Genomic DNA, 21,313 nt, shown 5'->3' with positions numbered 1-21,313 from the left:
GACTTGTGCAATATGGACTTTCCATTTGTGTGTGAATTAACACCAAAGACTGCAAAGTGACGTGTCGTTTTGGGCAACTGCCACAAGTGTGAATAAACACTGAAGTTTGAGTTAAAAACTTGTATTTTGCCTCTGTACTGCGTCCGCTTACCCTACCAGAGCGAAACCTCACAATTGTGGAGGATGCGGGCAAGCGTAGTGAGGCTAGCGTGAAGGCCAAAATATGTTTGGTTTTTTTTCTGGGCACGGTTGTATGTCTTACATCAAACCAGCGAGATTACAACTCGTGTCCCTCGACAAAATGGAAGCTGTCATGAAAGCCCTTGTGGAGGCTAACCTGCAGCAGCGGGAGGCTAATAAGCAGCAGCAAGAAACAAACCAGCTGCTGTTGCAGCATGTGATGGCTTTACAGGCGGCAGGAGCATCCCAGAGCGTCCACGATGCCCGGAAAGCGGTCTGTGCGGTGATCCCCAAGATGACCCCCTCAGATGACGTTGAAACCTATCTGGCGGTGTTTGAAAAGGTGGCCGTGAGGCAGAAGCTACCCCGAGATCAATGGACTGAGGTCGTCGCTCCGTTTCTGGCATCCGGACCTCAGCAGGTGTATTTTGACTTACCGGACGATCAAGCGGCCGATTACCCGACAGTAAAGCGTGAGATTCTGGCAAGACTGGGGGTGAATGTGTTGGTCCGGGCCCAGCGGGTGCATCAGTGGGAGTTTAACCCGGCTGAACCCGCGAGACCTCAGTATCATGATCTATTACACCTGTTGCAAAAATGGCTGCAGCCTGACGTGCTGAGTTTCACTGCTATGCTGAACCGTCTGTTGGCTGATGTATTCTGGAGGACTTTGCCATACCCTCTCCAGCACTGGATCGGCCAGGTGTCTCCTGGTAATGCCCTTGAGATGGTGGACCTGGTGGAACGCTATGAGGCTACCAGGAATCTACAGGGGGGTTCTTTTGGGAGTGGGGCAGTCAAACTCTGGAAATCTCCACCCCAGGCCCGGCGACTTGTGCCAACAAAAGCCGCCTGGGATGTACCCCATACGGACCCGGCTCCGATAGTCTGCTGGCGGTGCCAGGAGCCTGGCCACGTAAGGGCTGACTTTCCCCATCGGGGTGAGCCCGTGGACACTAACTATGGCTACCGCCACTCTGGCGGTGGTGTTGCTGGGCTTAGGGAGTCTGGTGTCCCTGGTAAGGGCTACACTGGTACGGCCCGCTGAGTATACTGGCCGGAAAGTCGGGGTAATGTGTATTCATGGAGACTTAAAAGACTACCCCACGCTATGGTGTCTCTATCCACGGTTACCGGTAGGTGGACCCACGAGGTGGCCGTCGCCACCAATCTACACTGTGAAGTAATAATAGGGAGAGACTTCCCGGGCTTCTCGGCACTGTGGCCTGCTACGAGAATTACCAATACCAATGAGACAGGGGTAACCCTAGCAGAGTGGCCCTGCTCAGGGGGGAGACCAGAACCCTGGGAACCTGAGACCAAAGGGCCGGCGGTAGGTGTGACCGCCACTTCGGTGAAAGAGGGGGAGACAGCCCTGCTAAGTGTGATGGTGGGAAACATTGAGGACTTGCCGCCGGGTCCTGAATTGGCAGACCTCAATGTCTCCAGGGATAATTTTGGTACCGCCCAACGTCGGGACCCAACCCTATCCCGAGCCTGGGAAAATGTGTTAATAGTAGATGGTGAACCACAACAACCTGGGGCAAAGTTAGTGTTTCCCCGTTTTGTGGTTCATCGGGATATGTTGTATCGGGTAAACCAACTACGGGGTGAGCCTATTGAACAGTTGGTGGTCCCCAAGGCTTATCGCAAACTCATGTTAGATCTAGCCCACCAACGCATTCTCGGGGGTCACCTGGGGCTGCAGAAACTCAGGATCGTATTCTACAGCGGTTTTACTGGCCCGGCATATTCAGAGAGGTGGAATAGTTTTGTAAATCTTGCCCTACCTGCCAGATAACTAGCCCCCAGCCACATTTCCGTAGTCCCCTAGTAACTCTCCCGATTATCGAGGTACCGTTTGACCAAATAGCTATGGATCTTATAGGCCCAGTACCGAAGTCCGCTAGAGGGCATCAACACATCTTAGTCATCCTAGACTACGCCACTCGGTACCTGGAGGCGGTGCCACTGCGACATACCTCGGCCAAACTCATAACTTAGGAGTTAATAGAGATGTTTTCCCGAGTAGGACTACCTAAAGAGGTTCTGACCGACCAAGGGACCCCTTTTATGTCCAAGGTGATGAGGGAACTCTGTAAGTTGCTGCACATAAAACTACGGACGTCCGTTTACCATCTGCAAACGGACGGTCTAGTAGAAAGGTTTAACCAAACATTAAAAAATATGTTGAAAAGGGTAGTGTCTAAAGACTAAAGAAAGGGAAGGACTGGGACCTCCTTCTGCCCTATCTCATGTTCGCAGTTCGAGAGGTACCCCAGGCCTCTACTGGGTTCTCGCCCTTCGAACTGCTATATGGCAGACACCCTCGCTGTCTCTTGGACGTGGCCAAAGAGGCGTGGGAACAACAACCCATTCCACATAAAAGTTTAATTGAGTACGTTACCCAGATGCAAGATCGGATAGAGACAGTGTTGCCCCCTGTTAGGGAGCATATGCAGGCAGCTCGGGTGTGGATATTTAACCCGGGTGATCGGGTTTTGGTTCTGGTGCCGACTGTGGACAGTAAATTCCTCGCTAGGTGGCAGGGGCCCTCCGAGGTACTCAAGAAAATTGGAGATGTAAACTACAGGGTACACCAGCCAGGGCGGCGAAAGCTGGAGCAGGTTTACCATGTGAATTTACTCAAACGGTGGAAAGATAGGAAAACCTGTACAGAAGACAGCCTGTGTCGGGTTTTCTAAGAGAAGAGGTTCCGGCCCTTCTGTCTGATTCAAGAGAAGCAGCTGCCACGGTAAAAATTGCTGACAGCCTCTCCTCTAAACAGACTCAGGAGGCCAGGGAGTTTGTTAGTCAGAACACTGATGTATTCTCGGACCTCCCTGAACGCACTTCCATAATCCAGCATGACATTGTCACTGAGCCTCAGGCAAAAGTCCGGTTAAAACCATACCGGGTAACCAAAGCTCAGCGATAAGCCATCTCAGAGGAGGTACAGCTAATGTTGAAGCTAGACCTCATTGAGGATTCAAAAAGTGAGTGGGCTAGTCCTATAGTATTGATACCCAAGCCGGACGGGACGTTTCGGTTTTGTAACGACTTTCGTAAACTTATCGACGCGTATCCAGTGGCGCATCCAGAGCCTGGTCTCGTGAGGGGCACTTCCAGATTATTTTCTGTCTGCCGCCACAAAACAATGGTGCTTATAGAACAGACTACACAGTGTAGAGGTATACTGTATATTGTGTGGCACAGTGTATGCTATATGTGTATAACAAACATATTTCACATGAAAACTTACCATTACTTGGCTTGGCCCTTGAGGATCTCGGACACCACTTCAAACTTTGGCTGGGGGGCTCGCTGGAGCTGATGTTGTGTTTTATCCTAATGGGAAAGATTTCATAATAAGGATTTGGAGAAGGGGAAGAAGGATAGCAGATCAGAGAGAGGCTGGTGCTGCTACTAGGGGGTCATACCATGGGGGAGTAATAAAGCCCAACATAATGCCCCCCCAGTAGAAATAATTCTCCTTATAATGTGACAGTGCAAAAAATACCCCCTTGTAATGCCCCCAGGTGAGCTAATGTCCCCATAGTGCCCCCATAATGTGCCAGTATAAAATACCCCTATATAGTGCCCCCATAGTGCTCCTCTCCCCCCTTCCTTCTAGTGCCCCCCATAATGTACCAGTATAAAATGGCCCATATATAGTGAGGCAGTAGATGCCCTCAGTGTCCCCCATAATTTGCAAGTATAAAATACCCCTTCTTAGTGCCCCCCGTAGATGACCCCATAGTACTCCTTTCCCCCATTCCCCATAGTACCCACCATAATGTGTCCCAGTATAAAATGCTACTGTACAGAGCCCCCCATATAAAATACCCCTTCTTTGTGGCCTCAGTAGATGCCTCTATAGTGCCCACCAATAATGTGCCAGTAATAAGTGCCCCCAATAATGTGCCAGTAAAATGTGCCCCCATAGATGCCCCCCAAACATGAGCCAGTAATAAGAACCCCCCCATCATGTGCAAGTAATAAAAGCACCCCCATCATGTGCCAGTAATAAGCACCCCCATCATGTGCCAGTAATAAGCACCCCCCATCATGTGCCAGTAACAAGAACCTCCCCCAATGTGCCAGTAACAAGAGCCCCCCCCAATGTGCCAGTAACAAGAGCCCCCCCAATGTGCCAGTAACAAGAGGCCCCTCCCAATGTGCCAGTAACAAGAGGCCCCCCACAATGTGCCAGTAACAAGAGGCCCCCCACAATGTGCCAGTAACAAGAGGCCCCCCCCAATGTGCCAGTAACAAGAGGCCCCCCACAATGTGCCAGTAACAAGAGACCCCCCCAATGTGCCAGTAACAAGAGGCCCCCCATAATGTGCCAGTAACAAGAGGCCCCCCCCACCAATGTGCCAGTAAAACTTGTATATATAAAAAAAAAAAAAAAACACTTATACTTACCTCCATGTCAGGGATGCAGGCCTCTTCCGGCCTGTGTCCCGCGCTGTATGGTTCAGGCGGCGCGATGACGTCATTGCGCCGCCTGCGCCCGCCTCTGATAGGCTGCTGGCACTAGGCTGACAGCCTATCAAAGGAAGGGGAAGGGACACGCCTCTCCCTCCCCTGCCCCACAGCACAGGCATCTGTATCGCTGTCCTGAGGACGGCGATACAGATCACTATGGAGATGAGCGCTTCCACAATGGAAACGCTCATCTCCCTGTGCCCTGCCGCCGCCGCCCCCCACTTCTGAGCAGCTCGGGGGGGGGGGCAATTGCCCCGTTGCCCCCCCACTGGATCCACCAGTGCGCGTATCACATGCCCCGGGTGGATGAGCTAGTCGAAAGGTTAGGAGAAGCACAGTACTTTTCTGTTTTGGACCTCACGAAAGGGTACTGGCAGGTGCCCTTAATAGTGGCTGTTAAAGAGAAAACTGCCTTTGTCACACCTGAGGGGCTGTATCACTATAAGGTGTTACCCTTTGGTCCAAATGGCGCCCCCGCCACTTTTCAGCGACTTATGGACATTGTGCTTCGTCCACATCATCAGTATGCTTCGGCTTACCTGGACAATATTGTCATCCACAGTACCGACTGGGAAAGTCACCTACCCAAAGTGCAGGCTGTGGTGGACTCCCTTCGGAATGCTGGACTAACCGCTAACCCGAAAAAATGTGCGATAGGGTTAGAGGAGACTAAGTACCTGGGTTATGTCATTGGGCGCGGAGTCATCAAACTCCAAGTAAATAAAATAGAGGCATTAAGAAATTGGCCCTGACCTGTCACCACTAGGCAAGTAAAGTCATTCCTGAGAATAGTGGGTTATTACATGGGGTTTGTTGCCCACTTTGTCACGGTGGCCGTGCCATTGACAGGGCTCTTGAAGGGACACAAGTCAGTGATGGTTCGCTGGGATGATCGGGCGGAGGAGGCTTTCTCTGCTTTGAAGTCGGCCTTGTGTGGGTCCCCGGTTTTGGTGATGCCCGACTTCAAAAGGGAGTTTATAGTACAGACCGATGCCTCCGAAGTAGGCCTCGGTGCTGTACTGTCTCAGGAAGTCAACGGGGAGGAGCATCCCGTTGTCTTCCTCAGCCGTAAGCTCACCCCAGCCAAGACCAGGTATAGTATAGTGGAGAGAGAGTGCCTGCCCATTACGTGGGCACTCGAGTCTCTCCGCTATTATTTGTTGGGGAGAAAGTTCCGCCTGATGACTGACCACTCCCCTCTCAAATGGATGAGCCAGGCCGAGGACAGAAATGTCCGGGTCACCCGATGGTTTCTCTCCCTACAAAACTTTACGTTTTCGGTGGAACACAGGGCAGGCCGGTTACAGGGAATCGCGGATGCCCTGTCCCGGGTACACTGTCTGGCGTGTGTTCACCCCCTCAGGGTTGAACAAAGGGGGTGGGTATGTGACACAGCGAGGGGTTTTGTCTGGGAAGGCAGGTATTTTCCTCCCAACATGTGCGGCTTGGCTGATTTCCAGCCAGGTGAGGTCAAATACCAGACTGGCGTTTAAGTGCCGGTCCAGGTTTTGGCAGCACCTGGCTGTCCTTAAATAGGCAGCTGGGCTCAGCAGCTGAGTGTTGGGATCTGAGGTTTTGTGCCGGACTGAAGGGCTGAGACCCATGTGCAGGGGGAACAGGCCCCCTAAAGCCTGCTGTGGACTACTGGAGGCAGAACTGCCAACAAGGTGACTTGTGCAATATGAACTTTCCATTGTGTGTGAATTAACACCAATGACTGCAAAGTGATATGTTGTTTTGTGCAAATTGAAGTTCCCATTTGTGTGTGAATTAATACCAAAGACTGCAAAGTGACGTGTTGTTTTGTGCAACTGCCGCAAGTGTGAATAAACACTTAAGTTTGAGTTAAGAACTTGTATTTTGCCTGTGTACTGCGTCCGTTTACCCTACCTACCAGAGCGACACCCCACAATAGATAGATACAAAGATAGATAGATAGACAGATATCAGATAGAAATATAGATCTCAGAGTGTCATATACCAATTTTCAGACCAAATGGAGAACTTTTGATTCTGGTAGAATCGATTTAGACATGAATCTAATTTTTGGACCAACTTGTTAAAAAACGTACTCTAAACTGGGCTGGGAAGGGGTTTAGGCTGTGTTCACAAGGGGTGTTTTTGCTTCCTTTATATAATAAAATATTTTACTATAAATTGTACATAAGATAAAACAGCAAGCATAGACAGAAACACAAGGTTAGTGAATGCAGAGGGCTGCAAACTGTCTGTACTTTCTACTAAACTGTTCACATTTATTGACAAATACAGGACTTCAGTATAGTGAATAGCACTGAGGTTTATGATTAACTCTCTCCAGACTGGTCCCATTGTACGTTCACTATAGATTATAAAGCAGACAATCAGCAGTAAAGTAAAATGCAATAGAAGATCCATTAAGTCACCTAATATCATGTACGTTACCAGTCATTTCACCCTTGTAATGCTTTTTTAAGCTTCTTTGGTTTCCCCTTGATTGCCCCCGTTTGTGCTATTATCTTCCAATTCCTCTTCTCCATTTACTGTCACCACGGTCCGGTTTTCCATTTTTAAAGTGGAATTGCTACTCAGTATCGATCGGGCCAGAGCCCTCTTCACAACCGCGCGTCACCCCTCATTAATCTCCCAGCTTCATGTACCTGTGCATTGCTCTCCCCCACTCTCAGTCTGCATTAATGACATCTTCCATGTCTTACCCAGAATTCTGCAGTTGCATTTTTCAGTTTTGATACATTTTAGAAAAATTGCTAAACTTTTTTTTTACTGCAATATTATTACTGCCCAAAAAAATATGTCACTATTTGATTGTTGGCACTTTTAACTGAAGGGTTTGTCTTATCTGGACTTATAAATGTCCAGTGGATGCAAGTCCCATCTTTGGGACCTCCACTTATATGTGAAGAACTGGGCCTAGGGTGGCGGACTGGGAACTTAAAGTGGCCCTGGAAAAAATACTAAAATTGGCCCCGTTTTGTAGTCGGTTCCAAATTGATGGAAGGCAGGGACAGCAATACCATATTGCAGCAGATTATACCACCCAACAGAGCCAAATACCACAGTCCATCACAAAATACTGCCAGCAGAAACAAAATACATCCCCAAAAACTTTCACTGGCCGGCCTTGAGGAGAGCCCAGGCGGCCCCCTGGGCATCGGCCCACTGGGAAATTTCCCTGTAAGGTCTGTGCCCAATCCGCCCCTGACTGAGCCCCACCGTGAATGGAGAGGATGCTGCATGGTTTCTCTATTGATTGCTCTAGGCCTTTAAAAATATATCTGGATGTGCCTATTGGGCTATTTTTTGGATATCCTATAGTAGTGAATGGTGAAAGCCACACAAGTGGCATCCTCTTCATTTACGATGGGATCTGCTTCTATTGGACATTAAAGGGGGTTTCCGAGACTTTTTTTTTTTTTTTACTGATGACCTATCCTTTGGACAAACCCGGGACCTCCACAGAACAGCTTTTTTAAAAGGCACCGTGAGTGAAGGCCGTGGCGCTACTGCCATTGCCTGTGCCTTCTCAAACAGCTGATCGGCGGAGATCCTCGGTGTTGGACCCCACTGATCAGATACTGAGGATAGGTCATTAGTATAAACGTCTCAGAAAACTCCTTTAAATGGCATACCCTGTGGATATGTTATAAATCTCCAGATGGGACAACCTTTTTTTTTTCCCTTCCAGGAACAGCACCACCCTTGTCCAAGGCTGTGTCTGGTGTTGCAGCTAAGCTTCATTCATGATGAGACTGGACAAAAGTAATCTTAGTTCTAGGAAAAACGTATTTTTTTAATGTCATATCAACCTTTGTAACCACTTGTATCACAGATGGTGAATAGCTAACCTTTCAGTAAGCATCCTAACAACTTTAACAGTGAACCATTGGATTAACTTTAGCAGTGAATCACATAATTAACCCTTTAGCAGTCACTGCATTTGTATTGGAGGATAATTGTCCTAATAATTAACTCTTTAGCAGTGAACCAGTCGGACACCATGATCGCTTTCTCCTTATCTGGATATTGTATTTTTAGAATGGAGGCCGCTATCTATTTGCAATCTCCAGCTTTTTTTTCCGTAAGCTAGTTCACAATGGCAGAATCCCTCACTGTCCCGAATCCTTAGGGAGGTGATTTTGTTTTGTCCTTAGAAGAGCAGGCTAAATATTCCTGTCTCACATTAGATCCCTGGAGCAAAGCATGAGGGTTCTTCTAAAAGCCCAGACCATGTGTTGTCTGCAAGAATCCTATCAGTGTCAGATATGACATCATGGTCTTCAAGGTTAACGGATTGCTTACCCTGGAGAGGACAAAAGCCTTTAACCCTTTCTCATCAACCTTTATCTATTCTCATAAGACATCCCTGACCCCTTAATGGGGAAGAATATAAAAAAGACATTTTTCTTTATAGAAAAATCCATCATGTTCAGGAGCCTATTCTCTTTCCTGTCACCCATTGTGACATATGTCTGTAATATTTCTTGAACGTTCCAAGAAAACTGGAAGTATAAAACAAGCAAAACTGTCTTTGATACCATGATTTATTATAGTAGCAGTTCAATCTAGTCTTAAAAATTACGTTGCATGTTAAATACTTAGAAGGTTTTGCTAGGCTGCCTACAAATCAGTTTGGACTGTTGCTTAGCAACAGGAATTGCAATCGGTGGGTGACTATGACGGCTCTCCATGGAGCTCTGAAGGACCAGTACAGTCAGCCCTACAGAACTGCTGGTGAAATGTGTTGACTTCACCAACATTGGTGATAGAAGGAGAACAATCATTGCACTTACCTTGAGAATGCTCAGAATACTAAATCCCTGGACGTTAATACAAAATTTAAGTTAGAACATGGAGAATTCAGTCTGACCCCTTACGTGGCAGTCAGTTTGTATTTCTGGGTCATGCTTGGCACTGTAAAAGCCCTTTTGTAAGGGCCGACGGAGCAGACAATTATTGGGAATGAGCTGTTCATTGCCGATAATTTTTTGATTGCCAGCGGAGGTCAGAGCTGCATTTATATGCAACAGTTGCCTCTACTGTATCTGAACAAAGGATCAGTATTGCAATAGCTCCTTCCCATAGAGATTCATTGTTTCTGAACAGCAGATCTCTGTTTCTGCCCAGAAATGATGATTTTGGTGTCCATATCAATGATGCTTTCACACGAAGAACAAGTTTTGGCTAGATGTTCTCCAGCATGCCCCTGTCACGGACCAGAGTGGGGGAAACCCTCATCCGTGCGATGTTAAGGATAAAGAAGCTGCTAGGCCTGGACAACAGAATTAGGGACCATGGAAACCTCCTAAAGCGTCCCTAACTCTGACCCTGACTCCTAACTGTATGAGCCAACCCAGATGGTAGGAGGGCTCATACTCAGGAACCTCGAGTCCCTACTAGCCCTCAAGAGATCCCTGGACTAGGAGTAGGGTAAGACGACCTGTTCCTCCTAGACACGGAGGAACAGGAGTCTCCCTGGCCAAGCTGCAAGGAAAGGGGAACATCAACAGAATATGGATATGGCAGGCGAGTGAAACCACTTCCACACCTACCTGCCACAGACACACTGACTGGAACCCGTGCTCAATAGACAGGTTGCCAGGTGCAACCGCATGCACTTAACAGCAAGCTGCCTAGCAACCAGCTCAGGCTGCTATACTGACAAATAACATCATGTTGCCAGCGGCAACCACACGTGAGGCATCATACTAACAGCCCTCACCTGTGATTGACCACAAGACCAGACCGCGGGCAACTGCATGCGGCTCAAGGAGTCACGACCATGACCATGGTCGTGACAGCCCCCAAGATGCAAAGGAGTAGCTGGAGAATAAAACAAGCTAGAGTCTAAGCCAGGAGAGTTAGTAAGCCAAAGCAGAAGAAAAGAGGTTAATCCAGAAACAGTCTGAGGCACTAAGCCCAGAAGAATCAGTAGAAGCCCAATCAGTAGACAAGGGATAAATCCTGAAACAAGCCAAGGTCAAAACACAGGAAGGTCCAACAGAAATGCAGCACTGTTCTGAGTGCACTGAACAAACAGGAGCCAGGAAAAATCACAGGCACAGATAAGCAATAAGTGCTCACTTAAAGGGGTTATCCCATGATTATTGTAAAATGAAATAGATACCATATGGTACATGACAGTCTCCTTCTTGTACCTCACATGGATCCAGAGTTCTCCCCATTCACTGCACGGCCTGACTTATATCAAGCCGGCAGCTCAAGGGGAATGTCTTTTCTACTGCAGCTAAGGGGACGTGTCCATGCACTCCCTATCACAGCTCAGGGGGGCGTGTCCATGCTCTCACTATCACAATTCAGGAAGCAGTTGAAGGATGAAACTGAGCATGTGCGGCCATCTCAGTGAGCAGGACAAAGAAATTAGAAAAACAACAAACAGCAGGTGGCGCTACACAGATACATTTGATTGGATAACTCAGTGGCTGTGCTAAATTTTTTATTACATGCAATTACAAAAGTATTCAGAACTAGGTGCTAGTTTGACAACTGTAGAATATTTTTCGTGGGACAACCCCTTTAAATTTCCCACCTAGCTCTGGGATTGGACACTGAGCCAGAAGCTTGATTGGTCTGGCATCCAGACTCACTGATAAGTCGCCTATATATAGCCCAAAATCAAAGTCCAGGACCCACACCTGACCATGTCATGAAAACCAACAAAAGATGATGGGTCACTTAAAGTACAAAGACACATGTAAAACCAGAGTAATCACAAAATAACATAATTTTTTATTATAAATCACATAAAGACATGATTGACACAAGCCACGATAAACAATTGACACAAGCCACAACACATTTAAAATATTAAAAACCAAGAGGACCGATGGTGGGCTGTCGGTGTATATTGAAAAAAGTGCAAGTGCAATAATCGTGGTTGGTCACTAGTGATGAGCGGGAGGTGCCATATTCGATTTCGACGAAATTCGCGAATATTCGCTAGAATATTCGTCTCATATTCGTCGAAATCGAATATTCGTCATTATTCTAGTTATCGCGATTAATATGCGATTTAAATAATCGCGTATTGCAATTTTAACTTAAGGCAACTTTCCTATTGGTTTGATATCTAGAATTAGCGAAGATGACGAATGTATTCGTCATATTCCTCAAAACGAAGATAACGAAATATTCTCCATCTTCGTTTTAGCTCCATATTTGTCAACTTCGCTAATTCTAGCAAACAAATAGGAAAGTTGACTATAGAGACAGCTGTGTTTAATTCGCTATGCGATTATATTACTTAGCTTTTTTTTTTAATAAATAGAATAATTATAATAATTATCAAGTATTATAATTCTATTTATTTAAAAAAAAAGCTAAGTAATATAATCGCATAGCGAATTAAACACAGCTGTCTCTATAGTCAACTTTCCTATTTGATTGCTAGAATTAGCGAAGTTGACAAATATGGAGCTAAAACGAAGATGGCGAATACTTAGTTATCTTCGTTTTGAGGAATATGACGAATACATTCGTCATATTCCTCATCTTCGCTAATTCTACCAAGCCAACCATAGTAAAGCAAGTCTAAGTTGAAATCGCAATGCGATTACTTCAAGTTATATTAATCGCATTGCGGTTTCAACTTAATTCTCACATCTGACAGTACATTCTAGTATGCAGGCGTTCCCATGGTGATGGGGACGCTCCATGAGCACGGAAGTCGGCAGAAGCGGCAACAGGCACTGACTGGAGCAGCCAGGAAGCCAGGAATCCTCAGAACAGGTAAGAACTACTTTTGGGAAGTGGGAAAGAAAAAAATATATATTTTTATATAGAGCCAACTTGTTTTGCAGCACTGTACAGAGATTGTCTCCATTCAATTCAGTCCCTAATGGGGACCATCACAATCTAATTTCCTTTGGGGCCAATTTCATAGGATTGAAATCAGCCTGTTTTTAGAGTCTGTGGTGGAACTGAAATGCCCAAGCAAACATGAGGAGGACATACAAACATTTGAATAGAAAAGTAATGGTCCTCTTGATCAGCAGGGTTTTAACCCCTTCAGCCCAGTGGGAGGGGGACACGAGGGTGCCCCACTCCTAACAACTATATAGTGCCAGGAAAATGAGTTTGTTTTCCTTGCACTATACAGGGAGTGCAGAATTATTAGGCAAGTTGTATTTTTGAGGATTAATTTTATTATTGAACAACAACCATGTTCTCAATGAACCCAAAAAACTCATTAATATCAAAGCTGAATATTTTTGGAAGTAGTTTTTAGTTTGTTTTTAGTTTTAGCTATTTTAGGGGGATATCTGTGTGTGCAGGTGACTATTACTGTGCATAATTATTAGGCAACTTAACAAAAAACAAATATATACCCATTTCAATTATTTATTTTTACCAGTGAAACCAATATAACATCTCAACATTCACAAATATACATTTCTGACATTCAAAAACAAAACAAAAACAAATCAGTGACCAATATAGCCACCTTTCTTTGCAAGGACACTCAAAAGCCTGCCATCCATGGATTCTGTCAGTGTTTTGATCTGTTCACCATCAACACTGCGTGCAGCAGCAACCACAGCCTCCCAGACACTGTTCAGAGAGGTGTACTGTTTTCCCTCCTTGTAAATCTCACATTTGATGATGGATCACAGGTTCTCAGTGGGGTTCAGATCAGGTGAACAAGGAGGCCATGTCATTAGAGTTTCTTCTTTTATACCCTTTCTTGCCAGCCACGCTGTGGAGTACTTGGACGCGTGTGATGGAGCATTGTCCTGCATGAAAATCATGTTTTTCTTGAAGGATGCAGACTTCTTCCTGTACCACTGCTTGAAGAAGGTGTCTTCCAGAAACTGGCAGTAGGACTGGGAGTTGAGCTTGACTCCATCCTCAACCCGAAAAGGCCCCACAAGCTCATCTTTGATGATACCAGCCCAAACCAGTACTCCACCTCCACCTTGCTGGCGTCTGAGTCGGACTGGAGCTCTCTGCCCTTTACCAATCCAGCCACGGGCCCATCCATCTGGCCCATCAAGACTCACTCTCATTTCATCAGTCCATAAAACCTTAGAAAAATCAGTCTTGAGATATTTCTTGGCCCAGTCTTGACGTTTCAGCTTGTGTGTCTTGTTCAGTGGTGGTCGTCTTTCAGCCTTTCTTACCTTGGCCATGTCTCTGAGTATTGCACACCTTGTGCTTTTGGGCACTCCAGTGATGTTGCAGCTCTGAAATATGGCCAAACTGGTGGCAAGTGGCATCTTGGCAGCTGCACGCTTGACTTTTCTCAGTTCATGGGCAGTTATTTTGCGCCTTGGTTTTTCCACACGCTTCTTGCGACCCTGTTGACTATTTTGAATGAAACGCTTGATTGTTCGATGATCACGCTTCAGAAGCTTTGCAATTTTAAGAGTGCTGCATCCCTCTGCAAGATATCTCACTATTTTTGACTTTTCTGAGCCTCTCAAGTCCTTCTTTTGACCCATTTTGCCAAAGGAAAGGAAGTTGCCTAATAATTATGCACACCTGATATAGGGTGTTGATGTCATTAGACCACACCCCTTCTCATTACAGAGATGCACATCACCTAATATGCTTAATTGGTAGTAGGCTTTCGAGCCTATACAGCTTGGAGTAAGACAACATGCATAAAGAGGATGATGTGGTCAAAATACTCATTTGCCTAATAATTCTGCACGCAGTGTAATTATTCTATTTATTAAAAAAAAGCAAAGTAATATAATCGCATAGCGAATTAAACACAGCTGTCTCTATAGTCAACTCTCCTATTTGATTGCTAGAATTAGCGAAGTTGACAAATATGGAGCTAAAACGAAGATGGAGAATACTTCGTTATCTTCGTTTTGAGGAATATGACGAATACATTCGTCATATTCGTCATCTTCGCTAATTCTAGATATCAAACCAATAGGAAAGTTGCCTTAAGTTAAAATCGCAATACGCGATTATTTTAATCGCATATTAATCGCGATAACTAGAATAATGACGAATATTCGATGTCGACGAATATTCGCGAATTTCGTCGAAATCGAATATGGCACCTCCCGCTCATCACCAGTGACCGACCACGATTATTGCACTTGCACTTTTTTCAATATACACCGACAGCCCACCATCGGTCCTCTTGGTTTTTAATATTTTAAATGTGTTGTGGCTTGTATCAATTGTTTATTGTGGCTTGTGTCAATCATGTCTTTATGTGATTTTCAATAAAAATTATGTTATTTTGTGATTACTCTGGTTTTACATGTGTCTTTGTACTTTAAGTGACCCATCATCTTTTGTTGGTTTTCACTGATAAGTCAATCAGCTGAGGGCTGGTTGGTATGGCACCCCTGGGCCATTTTCTGGCAGTTTATCTAATGTGAGCAATACCTTTTTGTTAGACGCACCCCCCTGTGATAATCCAATGACATGGTGTCCAGCTGCTGTAAACCCCAGCTTGGAATCGAGCTTTCCTTCCCTCTGCAGTGCCTTTGCAGGTGAAATGAGGCTTTACACAGTGCTCCGTGAAATCAGTGGGCTGTCTGTGTAGGACCTGCAGGGTCCTCCAGAGCATGTGATACTCTTTGAGGCCATTCTCTAAATTGACTAATAGATTCATCTGTTTAAAATACAATATCAGTGTAAAGTTAGCAGTGATTTATAAAGAAAAAGACAAAGAATAGAGGAAGTCAGTATGACTGTCAGACCTATGAGATAATGCTTCGATTTATGGCACAAATCTCGTAAACCTAACATCTTTTTCACCAGAGTGTGTAATCTTGAAGATTTATTACATTGTTTCACCATTGTGTTGAGAAGCATAGATGACGGCGGCTGAAAAATGGGCACATTAACGCACTTTACCGACATTTTATCTGGAATTAATATATATTTCATATGACGTAGCCGAAATATGACCTTTAAGCTACAATAGCTTGAATATTCCTCCTTCTGATATCAAAAGACCAGGCTTTTTTGGATAATAACATGCCCAATCCTTCTTTCCCTGAAATCTGGTTTTAAGGAGGAGTCTGGCCCCGATGCACATTCGATTTTCAGTTGGTTTGCTAAAATCTATAGTGTTTTCATAGACAGCAGGCGGCTCAGGATACTAGAGATACTCAGATACAATATCTAATGACAGGAGATGTTCAGGTCATGTAAGTATCAGACTGACCACTCAACATCTAGCCAGCAGATATGTCTGACCTCCAATACACCTGTAGAAGTAAGCTACTGTGGGATTCTTCTGGCCACGTCTTATCTCCTAAAAACAAAAAGATTGGGCAAGTTCATAACCATCAGCCCCATTCTTCTCAGGAGGCCCATCTACACATTAGATGGTAAGCCCATCCCGATGAAATCTGCAGGTTTGGCCAACATATATCTAATGTCTATAGCCATCTTTAGAAAAATAATAAAGCTAAGAAAGCTGTAAAAGAACTAAAAAAAGCACATGCCTATAGATCCACCCATCAGAGCATCCAACTCAATAGATCTCCCCCTCCATGTTATACATATGCCCCAAGTGCTCAGTGGCCTTGGCCATTTTTGGATATGTAGTATATGTCACTACCAAAGGTGACATGTATGATGAGACCTGACTATCTCCTTGCAGGTGAAGTCCAAGAGTCCTGTCATGCATAGCCAGTGATAAAAATGCTGCACACAGCTCATCCAAGCCCTTGGCTCCCGTGAACCTCATCGAAAAATAGTTTTTATGGTCAATTACTTTTTGATATTCTTTCCAGCTGAGCCAGATGCTTTTCTTCTGATATTCTTAATACGATTTGATCGAAACATCCCAGTACAAGCACCTGCCATAAAAGAGCCACTAATAGTATTCACAAATATTGGTATAAACCTCTTCTGAAGCTAGGCAAGAAAAGATATCTTGGGTCTCCAAGGGCAGAAATGCTGGTCTGTTCTCAGTTCTCATACATATATTATATACTTTGTATAGCAGTTTTAATTATGTGTTTTTATTGGAAGTTTTCCTGCAGATGTGGATTATTCCGACCTGCTTCCTCTAGATCAGTGGTTGTCACCTGCTGTAGCTTTGCCTTGCTTTATGGCATGACCCAGAGAAGCACCTAAAACATTCTCATCATCCTCATTGACTATATATATATATATGAAAGGGGTTTTCCCATGATTAACGTAAAAGATGAAAATCAGACATCATATAGTACATGACAAGCTCTTTCTAATGAAGCACATAACCAGTCCTGTACCTCACATGGATCCAGAGATCTTCTCATTCATTTCTTCAATTGCTCTGCTAGATTTATTTCATGCTGGCATCTCTGGGGTGTGTCCTTTCCACTGCAGCTCTTCTCCTATCACAGCTCAGGAGGCGTCTTTTTTCAGGGATATGTCCTTTCCACTGAAGCTCTCAGCTCAGGGGGCATATAATTCCTCAGGGGCGTGTCCTTTCCACGGCAGCTGTCTTCCTATGACAGCTCAGGGGGCATATAATTCCTCAGCAGTGTGTCCTTTCCACTCCAGCTGTCTTCCTATCACAGCTTAGAGGGCATGTTCTTTCTCAGGGGTATGTCCTTTCCAGGGGTATGTGCTACCACCTCAGCAAGAAGGACAGAGAAATATAGAAAAGAACAAACAGCAGGTGGCGCTATACAGATGCATTTTATTGAATAACTCAGTGGTTATACAAAATGTTTAATTACATGCAATTACAAAAATATTCAGATTTAGGTGCTGGATTGAAAAAATATTGTATATTTTACATGGGACAAGCTGTTTAAGCAAAGTAGATTTTAATTCATGCAGACGATGCCCCAGATCATGATAAAGCTCTATGCAGATGAGGTTTTCATACTTTGGAGGAAGCAGGCCAGCAGTAATAGCAAAATATGGAGAGATGGGAGATTTTTTTTTTGCTTGACAAAACTAAAACGGAAAGAGACTAATCAGGACACCTATGTAAGTAAAGGTTGAAGGACGAAAATGTAATGTGAATCTGATGCTGGAATGTGTTAGGTATTGCTTTTAATCTTGGGATTTCATAGGGTTAATAGCACTAGAGAGACTGGAAACGCTGAATATTTATGTGGCTGCTATTTCCCATGCAGGCAGGATACATGTCTGGTATGCTGGTACCTGTGGGAGTTGGTATAGCTGGAGCACTTTTCATCCTCGGAGTTCTGTACAGCATAAAGATTATGAACCGCCGCAGGAGAAACGGCTTCAAACGACATAAAAGAAAGGTAAGCAGCAGCCTGAGCATATCCATTCATCACGATAGTGCTCCCAAGTACATTATTAACCTTCAATAACCCCCCCCCCCCCCCCCACAAACTACTATCCCCATGCCAAGACATAAAGGAAACAAAGAGTCGCTGTAGCCCAAAGTTCAAAAATACTAAATACTTTATTGATAACATTAATTGATAAAAAACATTAAAATATGAATCTGAGAAAATGAGAAATATGCAGGGGTATAAATACGGTAAATGCATAGGTGGTACACATCATATGGATGTGTAGTATGGTAAGTACGGTGGCTTCTTTCCTCTCCTATTTTGTGCCTCTATTTATTGGCTATAGATAGAGATGAGGGAAATATTGCAAAGTTCGATTTGGCTGCTTCACCAAACTTTACAAAAAATTTGCTTTGTGGCGAATTACTTTGTCACAAAGTGCATTTCTTTGTAGGTAGTGGGTGCAATAACAGGTCCCCCCCCCCTTTTCCCGGCCATTGTACCCCTCAGATTTCGCGTTCATAGCTGATCACGGCATCTGATAGCAACAACAGAGTGTGAAATAAAAAATAAATAAATTAAATCATACTTGCCTAATCTATCTGCTCACGACGGGCTGGCCGCCGCCATCTTGATTGAAGATCTAGCGAGGCCCATGATGACAACATCACGTCGGGCAGCATGGTGACGTCATACGTCACCGCGCACGGGATTTCGTGCGAGATCTTCAATCAAGATGGCGGCGGACAGCCCGTTGCAAACAAATGGATTAGGCAAGTATGATTATTTTATTTTTTTTACACTATTTCAGGAAAAATCGATTCGGTACCACGAAGCACAAGTAAATTCAGCTTCGTGGCAAATCAAATTTTTCCTGAAATTTGGATTGAAGTTCACTTCTTGGACTTCAATCGTTCAACACTAGTTATAGATACTTGCACTTTGCTAAATTGATAGATATATATTTTTTCCTTACAGTTTTCATAATTTTTTTATCATTTTAATTTACTTATTTATTTTGGACATTGGCAGGCATTTAACCACAACTTTTGTGGCGTATATCTGGGGCAGATTCTGTTGCACGCCATGTTGCGGCAGAATATGCGAATCCTTCCTGCTCACGCCAGATCTAAAAAAGGAGGTGCGGCGGGGAAGGGCCAGTAGGCCCATCTCATCCATCATTTTCTAAGCCTGGTTTAGGCGTAAAAAATGGTCTCAATGTAAGCCAGCAAGGAAGTCTTACAGCTGTCCTTCATTTAGAAGCAGTGGTGGATACGCTGAAGTTATGTAGAGGCCAGCGCTGGATCGCCGGTCTTAATAAATGTGCTCCTAAGTATTTAAGTACCTCTTAGAACCGCCACATATTTCTCTTTGGTGAGATTCATTTTTTTATGTTTTTTAGTAATCAATGCTATAAATAAAACATTTAGTATTTTTGCACTTTAGGCGATAGCGGCTCTTTGTTTCGTTTATGTCTTACCAAGTAGACACAGGAGAGTCAGCTTGTAATTTAGGGAAATTTATTTGTGGGAGTATATTATTATTTTTTGTTCCCATATGTCATTGGTCAAGGATGAGGAACACAGGTTAACGACTGGTCTTCCTTGTTTCCCCAAGCAGAGAGAGTTTAACAGCATGCAAGACCGTGTCATGCTCTTGGCGGATAGTTCAGAAGATGAATTTTGATCGCAACGGCTTCAGACACCCTGGGATTTGATGACAGTTTTTCAAGAAAGAGAGGATACAGTTCCCGTCACTGCTATCAGCCAGCTGTATAACACCCTGTAGTGATTACCATGCGTTGAGGTCGGCAGCATGCTGTCTTGTACATGTTTGTTTTTATACTGCCGTGAAATGATACGTGTTCATATGCAAAGTCCTTCTAGTGCAAGTGTGATACGTTTTATAGCCAGCTATTTTTTGTACATGGCAAGAATTTGCTATCAAACACGCAGACGATGCAAACCGTAGGTATGAACAAAGTACCGTAGGCTAGTGCCACATAGGCAACTTTGCAACCACAAGGCTTGCAAGTCCAGGATTAGAAAGGCATGGCGGCATTCTTCCAGAAATAGCAGCATTCACATCTATGGATTGTGTAGTGCAGCTCATCCCCATTTAAAGGCTATGTACACCTTTCGGGGCATTTTTTTTTTTATGATTGAATTTTACTTATTTTGAGCTAAAAAAAAATATTTCAATAGGTCTTTATTAAATATTTAGCTGTTCTGTCACAAAGGAGTTAACAGTTTGTCTAGACGTGTGAATCTTACTTTCACTTTCACTGTGTGCCGGTGTTCCGTTAAATTATGGTACCTGTTAAAATCTGGTACCCTTGTCACTTCCGCTATGTATCTCGTCACTTCCGCTATGACGTACCGCTTGAAAAGGAGGTGTGATCGTTGAAGTCGGCACCAGATTGGCTGTAAAGAAGGCGTGTTGGCGCCTGCGGACAAGCAACCTGGGTACCATAATTTTACATTCAGCGCCTGTGAACGCGCAGAGGGAGGGAGGGGAGGAACAACCAACCTGGGTACCGTAATTTTACATTCAGCGCCTGTGAACGTGCAGAGGGAGGGACGCGCGCAGGGACCGTAATTTTCAAACTGCAATCTGGTTCGCGCATGTGCGGTGGCCCGTAAATCGACGGTACCCTCCCTCTCTCCGCGCGTTCACAGGCGCTGAAAGTAAAATGACAGTCCCTGCGTGCGTCCCTCCCTCTGCGCATTCACAGGCGCTGAATGTAAAATTATGGTACCCAGGTTGGTTGTGCGCAGGCGCCAACACGCCTTCTTTTCAGCCAATCTGGTGCCGACTTCAACGATCACACCTCCTTTTCAAGCGGTACGTCATAGCGGAAGTGACGAGGGTACCAGGTTTTAACAGGTACCATAATCTAACGGAACACCGGTCATCTAATAAACCTTATCTCTTAATTTCTAAAAGGTCATAAAAACTTATTTAAGCCACATTCAGCCATATTCATTAAGCCATATTCATCAGTAAGATAAGAATTGAGACATAATGAGTGTTTATAAGGTCAGCGATAAGGAGATGTCACCTGAGCTGCCTGACGGGACACAGTAAAACACACAGCCTGCTGCTAGGGAATCTCAAGGCTGTACAGAGAAAGGGGCTCAACATTTTTAATAAAGACCAATTGAGAAAATGATTTTTAGCTCAAAATGCGTACAATGCAATTATAAAGAAAAATTGCCCCCAAAGGTGTACATAGCCTTTAAGTGAATGGCGGCTAAACCCATGGACGTGGGTGACCGTGTTTCAGGAAAAAAGGACATTTTTTTCTAATCCTAGACAATCCCTTGAATGCCATAGGGGTGTTAGCATATGGTTTAAATCACCACGATGCAGGGCAGCAGTAAAGAAGCCCATGTTGCCCTAGCCATAAAAAAAAAAGAAAGAAAGAAAACTTGTTGATGAAT

At 44.6% G+C, this 21,313-nt stretch overlaps 1 protein-coding gene across 3 annotated transcripts in view; it reads left to right on the top strand.

Annotated features, from left to right (window-relative positions):
* Window positions 1–20,459, top strand: part of ARMH4 (armadillo like helical domain containing 4) — a 165,095-nt gene extending 144,636 nt beyond the window's left edge. For 2 of the 3 annotated variants that reach the window (XM_040411284.1, XM_040411282.1), the window contains exons 7-8: window positions 17,742–17,876; window positions 19,488–20,459. In XM_040411284.1, coding sequence (XP_040267218.1) covers window positions 17,742–17,876; window positions 19,488–19,556 — 204 coding nt within the window. In that variant the 3' untranslated portion in view covers window positions 19,557–20,459. The remainder of the gene's footprint in view (window positions 1–17,741; window positions 17,877–19,487) is intronic. The other variant, XM_040411283.1, reaches the window with a different exon arrangement.
* Window positions 20,460–21,313: the final 854 nt, after the last annotated feature.

Source organism: Bufo bufo, chromosome 11 (genome assembly GCF_905171765.1).
Source record: "Bufo bufo chromosome 11, aBufBuf1.1, whole genome shotgun sequence".
Classification (NCBI taxonomy): Eukaryota; Metazoa; Chordata; class Amphibia; order Anura; family Bufonidae; genus Bufo; species Bufo bufo.
This window is presented reverse-complemented; position numbering and strand designations above follow the sequence as displayed.